The sequence below is a fragment of the Anopheles funestus genome, unplaced genomic scaffold, assembly GCF_943734845.2.
Source record: "Anopheles funestus unplaced genomic scaffold, idAnoFuneDA-416_04 scaffold_68_ctg1, whole genome shotgun sequence".
NCBI lineage: Eukaryota > Metazoa > Arthropoda > Insecta > Diptera > Culicidae > Anopheles > Anopheles funestus.
This window is the reverse complement of record NW_026045269.1, coordinates 1,486-19,756: the sequence shown is the minus strand read 5'-3', so window position 1 is coordinate 19,756 and position 18,271 is coordinate 1,486. Positions and strand designations below refer to the sequence as shown.

The 18,271-nt window shown below is 31.8% G+C and overlaps 1 protein-coding gene across 1 annotated transcript; it reads left to right on the top strand.

Annotated features, from left to right (window-relative positions):
- Positions 1–15,677: 15,677 nt before the first annotated feature.
- On the top strand, positions 15,678–17,484 carry LOC125774304 (uncharacterized; the record flags this gene model as incomplete). Its single annotated transcript, XM_049444583.1, has 2 exons — positions 15,678–15,998; positions 16,737–17,484. Coding segments are annotated over exons 1-2 (1,069 nt in total), but the record flags the coding sequence as incomplete, so codon positions are not given.
- Between the last annotated feature and the right edge of the window lie 787 nt (positions 17,485–18,271).

Genomic DNA, 18,271 nt, shown 5'->3' with positions numbered 1-18,271 from the left:
TCGAAAAAGTTAGGTTTTTTAGAAAAAGTTAGGTTTTTAAGAAAAAGTTAATTTTGGTATAAGTTAGGTTTTTGAGAAAAAGTTAGGTTTTTTAGACTAAGTTAGTTTTGGTAAAAGTTAGGTTTTTTCGAAAAAGTTAGTTTTGGTATAAGTTAGGTTTTTTCGAAAAAGTTAGTTTTGGTATAAGTAAGGTTTTTTAGAAAAAGTTAGTTTTGGTATAAATTAGGTTTTTTAGAAAAAGTGAGTTTTGGTATAAGTTAGGTTTTTTCGAAAAAGTTAGTTTTTTTATAAGTTAGGTTTTTTCGAAAAAGTTAGTTTTGGTATGAGTTAGGTTTTTTCGAAAAAGTTAGTTTTGGTATAAGTTAGGTGTTTTCGAAAAAGTTAGTATTGGTATTAGTTAGGTTTTTTAGAAAAAGTTAGTTTTGGTATAAGTTAGGTTTTTTCGAAAAAGTTAGTTTTGGTATAAGTTAGGTTTTTTAGAAAAAGTTAGTTTTGGTATAAGTTAGGTTTTTATGAAAAAGTTAGGTTTTTTCGAAAAAGTTAGTTTTGGCAAAAGTTAGGTTTTTTCGAAAAAGTTAGTTTTGGTATAAGTTAGGTTTTTTCGAAAAAGTTAGTTTTGGTAAAAGTTAGGTTTTTTCGAAAAAGTTAGTTTTGGTATAAGTTAGGTTTTTTAGAAAAAGTTAGTTTTGGTATGAGTTAGGTTTTTTCGAAAAAGTTAGGTTTTTTCGAAAAAGTTAGGTTTTTTCGAAAAAGTTAGTTTTGGTATAAGTTAGTTTTTTTCGAAAAAGTTAGTTTTGGTATAAGTTAGGTTTTTTAGAAAAAGTGAGTTTTGGTATAAGTTAGGTTTTTTCGAAAAAGTTAGTTTTTTTATAAGTTAGGTTTTTTCGAAAAAGTTAGTTTTGGTATGAGTTAGGTTTTTTAGAAAAAGTTAGTTTTGGTATAAGTTAGGTTTTTTCGAAAAAGTTAGTATTGGTATTAGTTAGGTTTTTTAGAAAAAGTTAGTTTTGGTATAAGTTAGGTTTTTTCGAAAAAGTTAGTTTTGGTATAAGTTAGGTTTTTTCGAAAAAGTTAGTTTTGGTATAAGTTAGGTTTTTATGAAAAAGTTAGTTTTGGTAAAAGTTAGGTTTTTTCGAAAAAGTTAGTTTTGGTATAAGTTAGGTTTTTTAGAAAAAGTGAGTTTTGGTATGAGTTAGGTTTTTTAGAAAAAGTTAGTTTTGGTATGAGTTAGGTTTTTTCGAAAAAGTTAGGTTTTTTCGAAAAAGTTAGGTTTTTTCGAAAAAGTTAGTTTTGGTATAAGTTAGTTTTTTTCGAAAAAGTTAGTTTTGGTATAAGTTAGGTTTTTTAGAAAAAGTGAGTTTTGGTATGAGTTAGGTTTTTTCGAAAAAGTTAGTTTTGGTATAAGTTAGGTGTTTTCGAAAAAGTTAGTATTGGTATTAGTTAGGTTTTTTAGAAAAAGTTAGTTTTGGTATAAGTTAGGTTTTTTCGAAAAAGTTAGTATTGGTATTAGTTAGGTTTTTTAGAAAAAGTTAGTTTTGGTATAAGTTAGGTTTTTTCGAAAAAGTTAGTTTTGGTATAAGTTAGGTTTTTTAGAAAAAGTTAGTTTTGGTATAAGTTAGGTTTTTATGAAAAAGTTAGGTTTTTTCGAAAAAGTTAGTTTTGGCAAAAGTTAGGTTTTTTCGAAAAAGTTAGTTTTGGTATAAGTTAGGTTTTTTCGAAAAAGTTAGTTTTGGTAAAAGTTAGGTTTTTTCGAAAAAGTTAGTTTTGGTATAAGTTAGGTTTTTTAGAAAAAGTTAGTTTTGGTATAAGTTAGGTTTTTTAGAAAAAGTTAGGTTTTTTGGTAAAAGTTAGGTTTTTTCGAAAAAGTTAGTTTTGGTATAAGTTAGTTTTTTTCGAAAAAGTTAGTTTTGGTATAAGTTAGGTTTTTTAGAAAAAGTGAGTTTTGGTATAAGTTAGGTTTTTTCGAAAAAGTTAGTTTTTTTATAAGTTAGGTTTTTTCGAAAAAGTTAGTTTTGGTATGAGTTAGGTTTTTTCGAAAAAGTTAGTTTTGGTATAAGTTAGGTTTTTTCGAAAAAGTTAGTTTTGGTATAAGTTAGGTTTTTTAGAAAAAGTTAGTTTTGGTATAAGTTAGGTTTTTATGAAAAAGTTAGGTTTTTTCGAAAAAGTTAGTTTTGGTAAAAGTTAGGTTTTTTCGAAAAAGTTAGTTTTGGTATAAGTTAGGTTTTTAAGAAAAAGTATGTTTTGGTATAAGTTAGGTTTTTTAGAAAAAGTTAGGTTTTTTGGTAAAAGTTAGGTTTTTTCGAAAAAGTTAGTTTTGGTATAAGTTAGGTTTTTAAGAAAAAGTTAGGTTTTTTCGAAAAAGTTAGTTTTGGTATAAGTTAGGTTTTTAAGAAAAAGTTAGTTTTGGTATAAGTTAGGTTTTTTCGAAAAAGTTAGTTTTGGTATAAGTTAGGTTTTTTAGAAAAAGTTAGGTTTTTTCGAAAAAGTTAGTTTTGGTATAAGTTAGGTTTTTTCGAAAAAGTTAGTTTTGGTATAAGTTAGGTTTTTAAGAAAAAGTTAGTTTTGGTATAAGTTAGGTTTTTTAGAAAAAGTTAGTTTTGGTATAAGTTAGGTTTTTTCGAAAAAGTTAGGTTTTTTCGAAAAAGTTAGTTTTGGTATAAGTTAGGTTTTTAAGAAAAAGTTAGTTTTGGTATAAGTTAGGTTTTTTCGATAAAGTTAGTTTTGGTATAAGTTAGGTTTTTAAGAAAAAGTTAGATTTTTAAGAAAAAGTTAGGTTTTTAAGAAAAAGTTAGTTTTGGTATAAGTTAGGTTTTTGAGAAAAAGTTAGTTTTGGTATAAGTTAGGTTTTTTAGGAAAAGTTAGGTTTTTTGGTAAAAGTTAGGTTTTTTCGAAAAAGTTAGTTTTGGTATAAGTTAGGTTTTTAAGAAAAAGTTAGGTTTTTTCGAAAAAGTTAGTTTTGGTATAAGTTAGGTTTTTAAGAAAAAGTTAGTTTTGGTATAAGTTAGGTTTTTTCGAAAAAGTTAGTTTTGGTATAAGTTAGGTTTTTATGAAAAAGTTAGGTTTTTTCGAAAAAGTTAGTTTTGGTAAAAGTTAGGTTTTTTCGAAAAAGTAAGGTTTTTTCGAAAAAGTTAGTTTTGGTAAAAGTTAGGTTTTTTAGAAAAAGTTAGGTTTTTTCGAAAAAGTTAGTTTTGGTATAAGTTAGGTTTTTAAGAAAAAGTTAGTTTTGGTATAAGTTAGGTTTTTAAGAAAAAGTTAGGTTTTTTCGAAAAAGTTAGTTTTGGTATAAGTTAGGTTTTTAAGAAAAAGTTAGTTTTGGTATAAGTTAGGTTTTTAAGAAAAAGTTAGGTTTTTTCGAAAAAGTTAGTTTTGGTATAAGTTAGGTTTTTAAGAAAAAGTTAGTTTTGGTATAAGTTAGGTTTTTTCGAAAAAGTAAGGTTTTTTCGAAAAAGTTAGTTTTGGTAAAAGTTAGGTTTTTTAGAAAAAGTTAGGTTTTTTCAAAAAAGTTAGTTTGGGTATAAGTTAGGTTTTTAAGAAAAAGTTAGTTTTGGTATAAGTTAGGTTTTTATGAAAAAGTTAGGTTTTTTCGAAAAAGTTAGTTTTGGTAAAAGTTAGGTTTTTTCGAAAAAGTAAGGTTTTTTCGAAAAAGTTAGTTTTGGTAAAAGTTAGGTTTTTTAGAAAAAGTTAGTTTTGGTATAAGTTAGGTTTTTAAGAAAAAGTTAGTTTTGGTATAAGTTAGGTTTTTTCGAAAAAGTTAGTTTTGGTATAAGTTAGGTTTTTTCGAAAAAGTTAGTATTGGTATAAGTAAGGTTTTTTCGAAAAAGTTAGTTTTGGTATAAGTTAGGTTTTTTAGAAAAAGTTAGTTTTGGTATAAGTTAGGTTTTTTAGAAAAAGTTAGTTTTGGTATAAGTTAGGTTTTTAAGAAAAAGTTAGTTTTGGTATAAGTTAGGTTTTTTAGAAAAAGTTAGTTTTGGTATAAGTTAGGTTTTTTAGAAAAAGTTAGTTTTGGTATAAGTTAGGTTTTTTTGAAAAAGTTAGTTTTGGTATAAGTTAGGTTTTTTCGAAAAAGTTAGTTTTGGCATAAGTTAGGTTTTTAAGAAAAAGTTAGTTTTGGTATAAGTTAGGTTTTTTCGAAAAAGTTAGTTTTGGTATAAGTTAGGTTTTTTCGAAAAAGTTAGTATTGGTATAAGTAAGGTTTTTTAGAAAAAGTTAGTTTTGGTATAAGTTAGGTTTTTTAGAAAAAATTAGTTTTGGTATAAATTAGGTTTTTTAGAAAAAGTTAGTTCTGGTATAAGTTATTTTTTTTCGAAAAAGTTAGTTTTGGTTTAAGTTAGGTTTTTTAGAAAAAGTTAGTTTTGGTATAAGTTAGGTTTTTACGAAAAAGTTAGTTTTGGTATAAGTTAGGTTTTTAAGAAAAAGTTAGTATTGGTATTAGTTAGGTTTTTTCGAAAAAGTTAGTTTTGGTATAAGTTAGGTTTTTAAGAAAAAGTTAGTTTTGGTATAAGTTAGGTTTTTTCGAAAAAGTTAGTTTTGGTATAAGTTAGGTTTTTTCGAAAAAGTTAGTTTTGGTATAAGTTAGGTTTTTAAGAAAAAGTTAGTTTTGGTATAAGTTAGGTTTTTTCGAAAAAGTTAGTTTTGGTATAAGTTAGGTTTTTAAGAAAAAGTTAGTTTTGGTATAAGTTAGGTTTTTAAGAAAAAGTTAGTTTTGGTATAAGTTAGGTTTTTTAGAAAAAGTTAGTTTTGGTATAAGTTAGGTTTTTTCGAAAAAGTTAGTTTTGGTATAAGTTAGGTTTTTTCGAAAAAGTTAGTTTTGGTATAAGTTAGGTTTTTAAGAAAAAGTTAGTTTTGGTATAAGTTAGGTTTTTTCGAAAAAGTTAGTTTTGGTATAAGTTAGGTTTTTAAGAAAAAGTTAGTTTTGGTATAAGTTAGGTTTTTTCGAAAAAGTTAGTTTTGGTATAAGTTAGGTTTTTTCGAAAAAGTTAGTATTGGTATAAGTAAGGTTTTTTCGAAAAAGTTAGTTTTGGTATAAGTTAGGTTTTTTAGAAAAAGTTAGTTTTGGTATAAGTTAGGTTTTTTCGAAAAAGTTAGTTTTGGTATAAGTTAGGTTTTTAAGAAAAAGTTAGTTTTGGTATAAGTTAGGTTTTTTAGAAAAAGTTAGTTTTGGTATAAGTTAGGTTTTTTAGAAAAAGTTAGTTTTGGTATAAGTTAGGTTTTTAAGAAAAAGTTAGTTTTGGTATAAGTTAGGTTTTTTCGAAAAAGTTAGTTTTGGTATAAGTTAGGTTTTTTCGAAAAAGTTAGTTTTGGTATAAGTAAGGTTTTTTAGAAAAAGTTAGTTTTGGTATAAGTTAGGTTTTTTAGAAAAAGTTAGTTTTAGTATAAATTAGGTTTTTTAGAAAAAGTTAGTTTTGGTATAAGTTATTTTTTTTCGAAAAAGTTAGTTTTGGTTTAAGTTAGGTTTTTTCGAAAAAGTTAGTTTTGGTATAAGTTAGGTTTTTACGAAAAAGTTAGTTTTGGTATAAGTTAGGTTTTTAAGAAAAAGTTAGTTTTGGTATAAGTTAGGTTTTTATGAAAAAGTTAGTTTTGGTATAAGTTAGGTTTTTAAGAAAAAGTTAGTTTTGGTAAAAGTTAGGTTTTTAAGAAAAAGTTAGTTTTGGTATAAGTTAGGTTTTTTCGAAAAAGTTAGTTTTGGTATAAGTTAGGTTTTTTCGAAAAAGTTAGTATTGGTATAAGTAAGGTTTTTTCGAAAAAGTTAGTTTTGGTATAAGTTAGGTTTTTTAGAAAAAGTTAGTTTTGGTATAAGTTAGGTTTTTTCGAAAAAGTTAGTTTTGGTATAAGTTAGGTTTTTAAGAAAAAGTTAGTTTTGGTATGAGTTAGGTTTTTTCGAAAAAGTTAGTTTTGGTATAAGTTAGGTTTTTTCGAAAAAGTTAGTTTTGGTATAAGTTAGGTTTTTAAGAAAAAGTTAGTTTTGGTATAAGTTAGGTTTTTTCGAAAAAGTTAGTTTTGGTATAAGTTAGGTTTTTAAGAAAAAGTTAGTTTTGGTATAAGTTAGGTTTTTTCGAAAAAGTTAGTTTTGGTATAAGTTAGGTTTTTTCGAAAAAGTTAGTATTGGTATAAGTAAGGTTTTTTCGAAAAAGTTAGTTTTGGTATAAGTTAGGTTTTTTCGAAAAAGTTAGTTTTGGTATAAGTTAGGTTTTTAAGAAAAAGTTAGTTTTGGTATAAGTTAGGTTTTTTCGAAAAAGTTAGTTTTGGTATAAGTTAGGTTTTTAAGAAAAAGTTAGTTTTGGTATAAGTTAGGTTTTTTCGAAAAAGTTAGTTTTGGTATAAGTTAGGTTTTTTCGAAAAAGTTAGTTTTGGTATAAGTTAGGTTTTTAAGAAAAAGTTAGTTTTGGTATAAGTTAGGTTTTTTCGAAAAAGTTAGTTTTGGTATAAGTTAGGTTTTTAAGAAAAAGTTAGTTTTGGTATAAGTTAGGTTTTTTCGAAAAAGTTAGTTTTGGTATAAGTTAGGTTTTTTCGAAAAAGTTAGTATTGGTATAAGTAAGGTTTTTTCGAAAAAGTTAGTTTTGGTATAAGTTAGGTTTTTTAGAAAAAGTTAGTTTTGGTATAAGTTAGGTTTTTTCGAAAAAGTTAGTTTTGGTATAAGTTAGGTTTTTAAGAAAAAGTTAGTTTTGGTATAAGTTAGGTTTTTTAGAAAAAGTTAGTTTTGGTATAAGTTAGGTTTTTTAGAAAAAGTTAGTTTTGGTATAAGTTAGGTTTTTTCGAAAAAGTTAGTTTTGGTATAAGTTAGGTTTTTTCGAAAAAGTTAGTTTTGGTATAAGTTAGGTTTTTAAGAAAAAGTTAGTTTTGGTATAAGTTAGGTTTTTTAGAAAAAGTTAGTTTTGGTATAAGTTAGGTTTTTAAGAAAAAGTTAGTTTTGGTATAAATTAGGTTTTTTCGAAAAAGTTAGTTTTGATATGAGTTAGGTTTTTTCGAAAAAGTTAGTTTTGGTATAAGTTAGGTTTTTTCGAAAAAGTTAGTTTTGGTATAAGTTAGGTTTTTAAGAAAAAGTTAGTTTTGGTATAAGTTAGGTTTTTTCGAAAAAGTTAGTTTTGGTATAAGTTAGGTTTTTAAGAAAAAGTTAGTTTTGGTATAAGTTAGGTTTTTAAGAAAAAGTTAGTTTTGGTATAAGTTAGGTTTTTTAGAAAAAGTTAGTTTTGGTATAAGTTATTTTTTTTCGAAAAAGTTAGTTTTGGTTTAAGTTAGGTTTTTTCGAAAAAGTTAGTTTTGGTATAAGTTAGGTTTTTACGAAAAAGTTAGTTTTGGTATAAGTTAGGTTTTTTAGAAAAAGTTAGTTTTGGTATAAGTTAGGTTTTTTCGAAAAAGTTAGTATTGGTATAAGTAAGCTTTTTTCGAAAAAGTTAGTTTTGGTATAAGTTAGGTTTTTTTAGAAAAAGTTAGTTTTGGTATAAGTTAGGTTTTTTAGAAAAAGTTAGTTTTGGTATAAGTTAGGTTTTTTAGAAATAGTTAGTTTTGGTATAAGTTAGGTTTTTTCGAAAAAGTTAGTTTTGGTATAAATTAGGTTTTTTCGAAAAAGTTAGTTTTGGTATAAGTTAGGTTTTTTTAGAAAAAGTTAGTTTTGGTATAAGTTAGGTTTTTAAGAAAAAGTTAGTTTTGGTATAAGTTAGGTTTTTTCGACAAAGTTAGTTTTGGTATAAGTTAGGTTTTTGAGAAAAAGTTAGTTTTGGTATAAGTTAGGTTTTTTCGAAAAAGTTAGTTTTGGTATAAATTAGGTTTTTTCGAAAAAGTTAGTTTTGGTATAAGTTAGGTTTTTTCGAAAAAGTTAGTTTTGGTATAAGTTAGGTTTTTTCAAAAAAGTTAGTTTTGGTATAAGTTAGGTTTTTTCGAAAAAGTTAGTTTTGGTATAAGTTAGGTTTTTTAGAAAAAGTTAGTTTTGGTATAAGTTAGGTGATTTAGAAAAAGTTAGTTTTGGTATAAGTTAGGTTTTTTCGAAAAAGTTAGTTTTGGTATAAGTTAGGTTTTTTCGTAAAAGTTAGTTTTGGTATAAGTTAGGTTTTTTAGAAAAAGTTAGTTTTGGTAATAGTTAGGTTTTTTAGAAAAAGTTAGTTTTGGTATAAGTTAGGTTTTTGAGAAAAAGTTAGGTTTTTAAGAAAAAGTTAGTTTTGGTAAAAGTTAGGTTTTTTCAAAAAAGTTAGTTTTGGTATAAGTTAGGTTTTTGAGAAAAAGTTAGGTTTTTTAGAAACAGTTAGGTTTTTAAGAAAAAGTTAGTTTTGGTATAAGTTAGGTTTTTTCTTAAAAGTTAGTTTTGGTATAAGTTAGGTTTTTAAGAAAAAGTTAGTTTTGGTATAAGTTGGGTTTTTTAGAAAAAGTTAGTTTTGGTAAAAGTTAGGTTTTTTCGAAAAAGTTAGTTTTGGTATAAGTTAGGTTTTTATGAAAAAGCTAGGTTTTTTCGAAAAAGTTAGTTTTGGTATAAGTTAGGTTTTTAAGAAAAAGTTAGTTTTGGTATAAGTTAGGTTTTTAAGAAAAAGTGAAGTTTTTTCGAAAAAGTTAGTTTTGGTAAAAGTTAGGTTTTTTCGAAAAAGTAAGGTTTTTTAGAAAAAGTTAGTTTTGGTATAAGTTAGGTTTTTTCGAAAAAGTTAGTTTTGGTATAAATTAGGTTTTTAAGAAAAAGTTAGTTTTGGTATAAGTTAGGTTTTTTCGAAAAAGTTAGTTTTGGTATAAGTTAGGTTTTTGAGAAAAAGTTAGTTTTGGTATAAGTTAGGTTTTTTCGAAAAAGTTAGTTTTGGTATAAATTAGGTTTTTTCGAAAAAGTTAGTTTTGGTATAAGTTAGGTTTTTTAGAAAAAGTTAGTTTTGGTATAAGTTAGGTTTTTAAGAAAAAGTTAGTTTTGGTATAAGTTAGGTTTTTAAGAAAAAGTTAGTTTTGGTATAAGTTAGGTTTTTTCGAAAAAGTTAGTTTTGGTATAAGTTAGGTTTTTAAGAAAAAGTTAGTTTTGGTATAAGTTAGGTTTTTAAGAAAAAGTTAGGTTTTTTCGAAAAAGTTAGTTTTGGTAAAAGTTAGGTTTTTTCGAAAAAGTAAGGTTTTTTAGAAAAAGTTAGTTTTGGTATAAGTTAGGTTTTTTCGAAAAAGTTAGTTTTGGTATAAGTTAGGTTTTTAAGAAAAAGTTAGTTTTGGTATAAGTTAGGTTTTTATGAAAAAGTTAGTTTTGGTATAAGTTAGGTTTTTTCGAAAAAGTTAGTTTTGGTATAAGTAAGGTTTTTTAGAAAAAGTTAGTTTTGGTATAAGTTAGGTTTTTTAGAAAAAGTTAGTTTTGGTATAAGTTAGGTTTTTTCGAAAAAGTTAGTTTTGGTATAAGTTAGGTTTTTAAGAAAAAGTTAGTTTTGGTAAAAGTTAGGTTTTTGAGAAAAAGTTAGGTTTTTTCGAAAAAGTTAGTTTTGGTATAAGTTAGGTTTTTATGAAAAAGTTAGGTTTTTTCGAAAAAGTTAGTTTTGGTATAAGTTAGGTTTTTTCAAAAAAGTAAGGTTTTTTAGAAAAAGTTAGTTTTGGTATAAGTTAGGTTTTTTCGAAAAAGTTAGTTTTGGTATAAGTTAGGTTTTTAAGAAAAAGTTAGTTTTGGTATAAGTTAGGTTTTTAAGAAAAAGTTAGGTTTTTTCGAAAAAGTTAGTTTTGGTAAAAGTTAGGTTTTTTCGAAAAAGTAAGGTTTTTTAGAAAAAGTTAGTTTTGGTATAAGTTAGGTTTTTTCGAAAAAGTTAGTTTTGGTATAAGTTAGGTTTTTAAGAAAAAGTTAGTTTTGGTATAAGTTAGGTTTTTTCGAAAAAGTTAGTTTTGGTATAAATTAGGTTTTTTCGAAAAAGTTAGTTTTGGTATAAGTTAGGTTTTTCAGAAAAAGTTAGTTTTGGTATAAGTTAGGTTTTTAAGAAAAAGTTAGTTTTGGTATAAGTTAGGTTTTTAAGAAAAAGTTAGTTTTGGTATAAGTTAGGTTTTTTCGAAAAAGTTAGTTTTGGTATAAGTTAGGTTTTTTCGAAAAAGTTAGTTTTGGTATAAGTTAGGTTTTTAAGAAAAAGTTAGGTTTTTTCGAAAAAGTTAGTTTTGGTAAAAGTTAGGTTTTTTCGATAAAGTAAGGTTTTTTAGAAAAAGTTAGTTTTGGTATAAGTTAGGTTTTTTCGAAAAAGTTAGTTTTGGTATAAGTTAGGTTTTTAAGAAAAAGTTAGTTTTGGTATAAGTTAGGTTTTTATGAAAAAGTTAGTTTTGGTATAAGTTAGGTTTTTTCGAAAAAGTTAGTTTTGGTATAAGTTAGGTTTTTTAGAAAAAGTTAGTTTTGGTATAAGTTAGGTTTTTTAGAAAAAGTTAGTTTTGGTATAAGTTAGGTTTTTTCGAAAAAGTTAGTTTTGGTATAAGTTAGGTTTTTAAGAAAAAGTTAGTTTTGGTAAAAGTTAGGTTTTTGAGAAAAAGTTAGGTTTTTTCGAAAAAGTTAGTTTTGGTATAAGTTAGGTTTTTATGAAAAAGTTAGGTTTTTTCGAAAAAGTTAGTTTTGGTATAAGTTAGGTTTTTTCAAAAAAGTAAGGTTTTTTAGAAAAAGTTAGTTTTGGTATAAGTTAGGTTTTTTCGAAAAAGTTAGTTTTGGTATAAGTTAGGTTTTTAAGAAAAAGTTAGTTTTGGTATAAGTTAGGTTTTTTCGAAAAAGTTAGTTTTGGTATAAGTTAGGTTTTTGAGAAAAAGTTAGTTTTGGTATAAGTTAGGTTTTTTCGAAAAAGTTAGTTTTGGTATAAGTTAGGTTTTTATGAAAAAGTTAGGTTTTTTAGAAAAAGTTAGTTTTGGTATAAGTTAGGTTTTTTCGAAAAAGTTAGGTTTTTAAGAAAAAGTTAGTTTTGGTATAAGTTAGGTTTTTTCGAAAAAGTTAGTTTTGGTATAAATTAGGTTTTTTCGAAAAAGTTAGTTTTGGTATAAGTTAGGTTTTTTCGAAAAAGTTAGTTTTGGTATAAGTTAGGTTTTTAAGAAAAAGTTAGGTTTTTAAGAAAAAGTTAGTTTTGGTATAAGTTAGGTTTTTGAGAAAAAGTAAGGTTTTTAAGAAAAAGTTAGTTTTGGAATAAGTTAGGTTTTTAAGAAAAAGTTAGGTTTTTAAGAAAAAGTTAATTTTGGTATAAGTTAGGTTTTTGAGAAAAAGTTAGGTTTTTTAGAATAAGTTAGTTTTGGTAAAAGTTAGGTTTTTTCGAAAAAGTTAATTTTGGTATAAGTTAAGTTTTTGAGTAAAAGTAAATTTTGGTATAAGTTAGGTTTTTAAGAAAAAGTTAGGTTTTTTCGAAAAAGTTAGTTTTGGTATAAGTTAGGTTTTTTCGAAAAAGTTAGTTTTGGTATAAGTTAGGTTTTTTAGAAAAAGTTAGTTTTGGTATAAGTTAGGTTTTTTAGAAAAAGTTAGTTTTGGTATAAGTTAGGTTTTTTAGAAAAAGTTAGTTTTGGTAAAAGTTAGGTTTTTTAGAAAAAGTTAGTTTTGGTATAAGTTAGGTTTTTTCGAAAAAGTTAGTTTTGGTAAAAGTTAGGTTTTTTCGAAAAAGTTAGGTTTTTTCGAAAAAGTTAGGTTTTTAAGAAAAAGTTAGTTTTGGTATAAGTTAGGTTTTTAAGAAAAAGTTAGTTTTGGTATAAGTTAGGTTTTTCGAAAAAGTTAGTTTTGGTATAAGTTAGGTTTTTAAGAAAAAGTTAGGTTTTTTCGAAAAAGTTAGTTTTGGTATAAGTTAGGTTTTTTCGAAAAAGTTAGTTTTGGTATAAGTTAGGTTTTTTCAAAAAAGTTAGTTTTGGTATAAGTTAGGTTTTTTCGAAAAAGTTAGTTTTGGTATAAGTTAGGTTTTTTCGAAAAAGTTAGTTTTGGTATAAGTTAGGTTTTTTCGAAAAAGTTAGTTTTGGTATAAGTTAGGTTTTTTAGAAAAAGTTAGTTTTGGTATAAGTTAGTGTTGACGCGTAGACGTCAAGAGGGCCATTTGACGAAAGCTAGTTTCGTCAAGTGAGTAGTGAGAAAATAGTGAGTAGTGAGATGGTCTCTCACGATAGGAACACTCATGAAAAAACTTATAAATAGGGCTAGAAAAATGGAATAAATCCTCTTACATTTTGGAACCTCGAAAAACTACAACCTGTTTGGTAAATATCGCAACAAAAAATCGATCCGAAATTTCGCGAAGCTGTTCATGGTGCCGTGACCAGGATGGTACTTGCTCCTGGTTTTTAATCGCGAATTTCGATCATCACACCGTTACCGTAACATCGTTTCCTGCTTTCGTATCACATTCGTCGTGATTTTGTGAAACGCACAGCTGATTTTGCCGCCGCACGCAAAACACTGTCAATCCCACGCACTCATAGTCACTTACGCAATGCCCGTGCAACCCGTTGTCTTGGCGTCCCGACGGACAATTTTGTTGGTGTCTCTTTCGCGGTACGAGAAGTTTTTGGAGGATTTCGTTCCTGAACGGGACCAAGCAGAGGTGGAAATACGTGTAAAAAGGTTCGAGAAGCTATGCCTTGATCTAGAAAGTGTTCAGCAAGGTTTGGAAGATTCTGCTGCCACTGCAGAAGAAATAGCGCAAAATGCTGCTCTAAGGGAGAATTTCGAGAATAGGCTGATCTACGTACAATCGCAGTTACAGATTAAGTTACCATCAGAACAAGTTCCGATCCCACAAACGAGCACCGGATTGAATCCGTTAAAGGGCATCAAACTACCCACTATTGCACTGCCCGAATTCACGGGAGATTATATGCAATGGTTGACATTCCGCGATACCTTTGAGTGCCTGATACACGCAAACATAGATTTGCCGGCAATACAAAAGTTCCATTATTTGCGCGCCGCGGTTAAAGGTGAAGCGGCTCAAGTGATAGAATCTATCACCATAAGTGCAGCTAATTATGAGTTAGCATGGAACACGCTAACCGAGCGATACTCAAACGAGTATTTGCTGCGAAAACGCCATTTGCAAGCAATGTTTGCCATTCCTGCTGCCCAGAAGGAAAGCGTTTCAACACTGCACCATCTTGTGGATGAATTTGAGCGGCATAAAAAGATTCTACAGCACTTGGGAGAAGACACGGACACTTGGGGTAGCATTCTTGAGCATCTGTTATGCACTAAACTCCCAATAATCACCTTACGCGATTGGGAAGAGCACGCATCAAATAACGCCGATCCGAGTTACGATAGTTTAATTTCGTTCCTTCACCGTCGTATGCGTGTATTGGAGACGTTGTTAGTAAACAACCGTCATACGTCACAGGTTCATGACCTGAGTCACTCACCGAGAATGTCCTTTTCACGCCAAGCCAGTTTTGCCTCGACATCAAATGAAACGCCAAATTGTACGTTATGCAAATCCGCGCACTATCTTTTTAAATGCCCGCAATTCGAAGGGATGGACCCGAAGGAGCGTCACCGTTTTACCATGTCCGCGCGTTTATGTTTGAATTGTCTGCGAGAGAATCACAGGGCTCGTGATTGCCCATCGCCGCACAAATGCCGTTACTGTAATGCGGCACACCACACGAAATTGCACTACGTACACAACACCACTAGTACTACTGCACTTCCGCACCACACACCCGACACCACTAGAGATCACACAGCCACCAACAACGCACAACGCACTTTTGCAGCAGCTTTGCAGCAAGCACCCGAGCAGGTCTTACTCCAAACTGCGTTGATCAACATTATTGATGATTTCGGAATAGCTCATCCTGCGCGAGCGCTGTTGGACAGCGCATCGCAGCCGAATCTAATAAGCGATCGACTCGCTCATCGGCTACGTTTAAAGAAAAGTAATGTGAACATTACTCTTGTTGGAGCTGGGCAATCTACAAAAACAGTACGTGAATCCGTACACGCCCAGATTGTCTCTAGATCCAGTTCGTTTACGGTGAACACCGAGTTGTTGATCGTAGACAATTTGATTGCGAATATTCCGACGCGCGATATTGACCGCAACGATTGGACCATACCACCTGGTTTCGCTTTAGCAGATCCGTTGTTCGATAAAGCTGCCCCCGTTGACATCATTCTTGGCGCTTGTCATTACCATACAGTTTTCGAGAATGCATCTCAGTTCCATCCAGCACCTCATCTACCCGTCATGATAAATAGTGTCTTTGGTTGGGTAGTGAGCGGCGCAACGTCCGTTGGAAGTTCTGCACCTAAAACCGTTTCCAACGCTTCGTATAGGGTCGTCTGTATGGCATCTTTGGAGGAGTCGCTACAACGATTTTGGCAATTAGAAGATTTAACGGTGAATGACGCATACTCACCGGATGAACGGTATTGTGAAACCCTTTACAAGACCACTACCAAACGTGACGACACCGGCAGATATATTGTACGCCTACCAAAGCAGCCTGACTTCGATCAAAAGCTCGGCCTTTCTAGATTACAGGCCATCCGTCGTTTCGAGCTTCTTGAGCGGAGATTGGAACGCGATCCTGCACTTCGAGAATCATATCAAACGTTCATGAAGGAGTATTTGGAACTGGGGCACATGTCTCGTATAAGCACTGAATGTGACGATACAGCTGCTTATTATTTACCACACCATCCAGTTTTTAATGCATCAAGTACCACTACAAAGGTTAGAGTTGTGTTTGATGGCTCAGCTAAAACGTCGACTGGACATTCACTGAATGAAGCTTTACGGGTTGGACCCATAATTCAGGATGAACTCATCGACATCATTCTTCGTTTTCGTACCTACAAGATCGCTGTTGTAGCTGATATTGCAAAAATGTATCGGCAAGTCATTTTGCATCCCGATGATCGAAAATTGGTTCGCCTCTTCTTCCGCTTCTCACCGCATTCGCCGATTGAATTGTACGAGTTGAATACTGTGACATATGGTTTGTCTCCATCATCGTTCTTGGCCACTCGTACATTGTTGCAGCTGGCGGAAGATGAAGGTGCTGATTATCCACTTGCTACACCTGCGCTGAAACACAATTTCTACGTTGACGACTTCATTGGTGGAGCCAACAGCGTGGATGAAGCTCGCAAGCTTCGTCAGCAGCTATCTGAGTTGCTATCCAAGGGAGGGTTTGAGCTCAGAAAGTGGACATCCAACTGTTTGGACGTGCTTACCGGTTTACCAGTGGAACACATCGGCACACAGTCATCGCTGCAGTTTGCGCCGAACGAGACGGTAAAGGCACTTGGCATCGCTTGGAAGCCCGAACTCGACGTTTTGTGTTTCGAGTCGACGGTAACAATGGAAACCACCAGCATCACCATGCGGTCCATATTGTCAAACATTGCTCGAATGTTTGATCCTCTTGGGTTGATCGCTCCAGTCATCATACGCGCGAAACTGCTGATGCAGGAGTTGTGGCTGCAGAAAATCGGGTGGGATGATCCGGTTCCTGCACATATCTGCAACAAATGGAAATCGGTTACTGACGACTGGAAGGATTTGGCTGACTTCAAAAGTGAACGTTATGTGCTTTTACCTAACTCTGAAATACAGTTCCATATATTTGCAGACGCGTCAGAGGTTGCATATGGTGCCTGTATTTACGCTCGTTGTGAGGACCCGCAGGCACAGGTACGAGTGACTCTGCTCGCGTCGAAATCTCGGGTGGCTCCACTGAAACGTGTTACGTTACCGAGATTGGAGCTTTGCGCAGCCGTGCTAGCAGTACATCTGCATCATCGTGTTCGACGGGCGATGAAAATCGATGCGACCGAATCGGTTTTCTGGTCGGATTCAACTGTGACGCTAAACTGGATTGCGTCTCCACCCAACACCTGGAAAACATTCGTGGCGAATCGTGTTGCTGAGATCCAGAATTATTCGCATCCCCGACAATGGAAGCACATTCCAGGTACATCGAATCCTGCAGACCTGGTGTCCCGAGGGATGTCCGCAGCTGAGATGCTGAAAAGTTCGATGTGGCGTTGTGGTCCCGATTGGTTGGCTTTACCTGCCTCTAACTGGCCTATTTCGAATCCATCACTGGCTACTGAAACGGATATGGAAACTCGTCAGGTGAGTGCTGCAGTCGCCAATATACATACCATTCACCCTTGGTTCAATTTGTCGTCGTCATATACCAAATTGTTACGCATAATCGCATACTGCACACGTTTTATACACAACACAAAACACAAGATACGTACGCAACCGTCAGCACCGTTTACCTCCGCTGCATTGTCGATTACACCCAAATTCATCGAAGCAGCGAAAATCGTACTATGCACACTGGCGCAGCAAGACGAGTTTTCATCGGAAATCCGACTACTGAAAATAGGAGAAACCGTGGGAAACCACTCACCTCTAAGACGGTTGAATCCATTTCTCGACGAAGAAGGAATAGTACGAGTGGGAGGGCGTTTGAAGCTTGCACAGCTTCCTTACCAGTCTAAGCATCCCATCGTGCTCCCCAAGAACCATAAGCTAGCTCATCTCATCGCAATCCACTACCACGAAAAACTTATGCATGGCGGGGGAAGACTATTGCTTTCCCAGATACGAGAGGAGTATTGGCCACTCGACGGACGACGTCTAGTGAAAGGAATAGTAAGGAATTGTTTTCGTTGCATACGACAAGATCCGTCGCTTACGCAACAACAAACGGGACAACTCCCGTACCAACGCATCACCCCAAGCCGGCCGTTCTCCGTAACCGGAGTGGACTACGCCGGGCCGTTTTACCTCAAACCAACACACAAGAGAGCTGCTGCCACTAAATGTTACTTGTGTGTGTTCGTGTGCTTTTCAACCAAGGCGGTTCACCTGGAGCTGGTTGGCGATCTCACCACTGCAGGATTCTTGGCCGCTTTGCATCGGTTTACATCCCGGCGCGGATTACCATCTGATATACACTCGGATAATGGGAAAAACTTTGAGGGTGCAGCACACGAACTTAATGAACTGTTTGAATTGTTTCAGAACGAACAGCTACAAAACGTCATCGCATCCAAATGTTCCGACTTGGGTATCACTTGGCACTTTACCCCACCTAAGGCCCCACATTTCGGTGGATTGTGGGAAGCCGCGGTAAAGACGGCCAAACGACATCTCTATCGGCACCTAGGCAGTTCGAGGCTGTCGTATGAAGGGTACTGCACCATTCTGCAGCAGATAGAAGCGGCAATGAACTCGCGTCCTTTGTTGCCGCTGACGGATGACCCGAATGATCTGGCGGCGCTTACTCCTGCGCACTTCCTTATTGGCACGTCGATGCATGCGGTGCCTGTTCCCGACTACACCCGCTTGAAGGCCTACACGTTAGACGAATTGCAGAGCTGGCAATTGCTTGTTCAACGCTTCTGGAAGCATTGGGCAACAGAATATCTGCAGGAGATGCAGAAGGATAACAAGGTGGTGAATCGTAGTGAGATAGTACCTGGCAGACTGGTCATCCTAGTGGACGATTCGCTTCCCATCACCCGATGGCCCCTCGCACGCATTGTCGAAATACATCCCGGAGAGGATCAGCTTACGCGTGTAGTGAAGCTGAAAACGGCGAAAGGTATAATTACGCGTCCAGTAACTAAAATTTGTCTGTTACCTGTTGCGAAGCCGTCTGCTTAGTAGCACGTGTAACTTGTTTTGTTTTCTTTATGACGTTCTGTCATGGGGGGGAGTATGTTGACGCGTAGACGTCAAGAGGGCCATTTGACGAAAGCTAGTTTCGTCAAGTGAGTAGTGAGAAAATAGTGAGTAGTGAGATGGTCTCTCACGATAGGAACACTCATGAAAAAACTTATAAATAGGGCTAGAAAAATGGAATAAATCCTCTTACATTTTGGAACCTCGAAAAACTACAACCTGTTTGGTAAATATCGCAACAAAAAATCGATCCGAAATTTCGCGAAGCTGTTCAGTTAGGTTTTTTCGAAAAAGTTAGTTTTGGTATAAGTTAGGTTTTTAAGAAAAAGTTAGGTTTTTTCGAAAAAGTTAGTTTTGGTATAAGTTAGGTTTTGTCGAAAAAGTTAGTTTTTTTATAAGTTAGGTTTTTTCGAAAAAGTTAGTTTTGGTAAAAGTTAGGTTTTTTCGAAAAAGTTAGGTTTTTTCGAAAAAGTTAGTTTTGGTATAAGTTAGGTTTTTTCGAAAAAGTTAGTTTTGGTATAAGTTAGGTTTTTTCGAAAAAGTTAGTTTTGGTATAAGTTAGGTTTTTTCGAAAAAGTTAGTTTTGATATAAGTTAGGTTTTTAAGAAAAAGTTAGGTTTTTTCGAAAAAGTTAGTTTTGGTATAAGTTAGGTTTTTTAGAAAAAGTTAGGTTTTTTAGAAAAAGTGAGTTTTGGTATAAGTTAGGT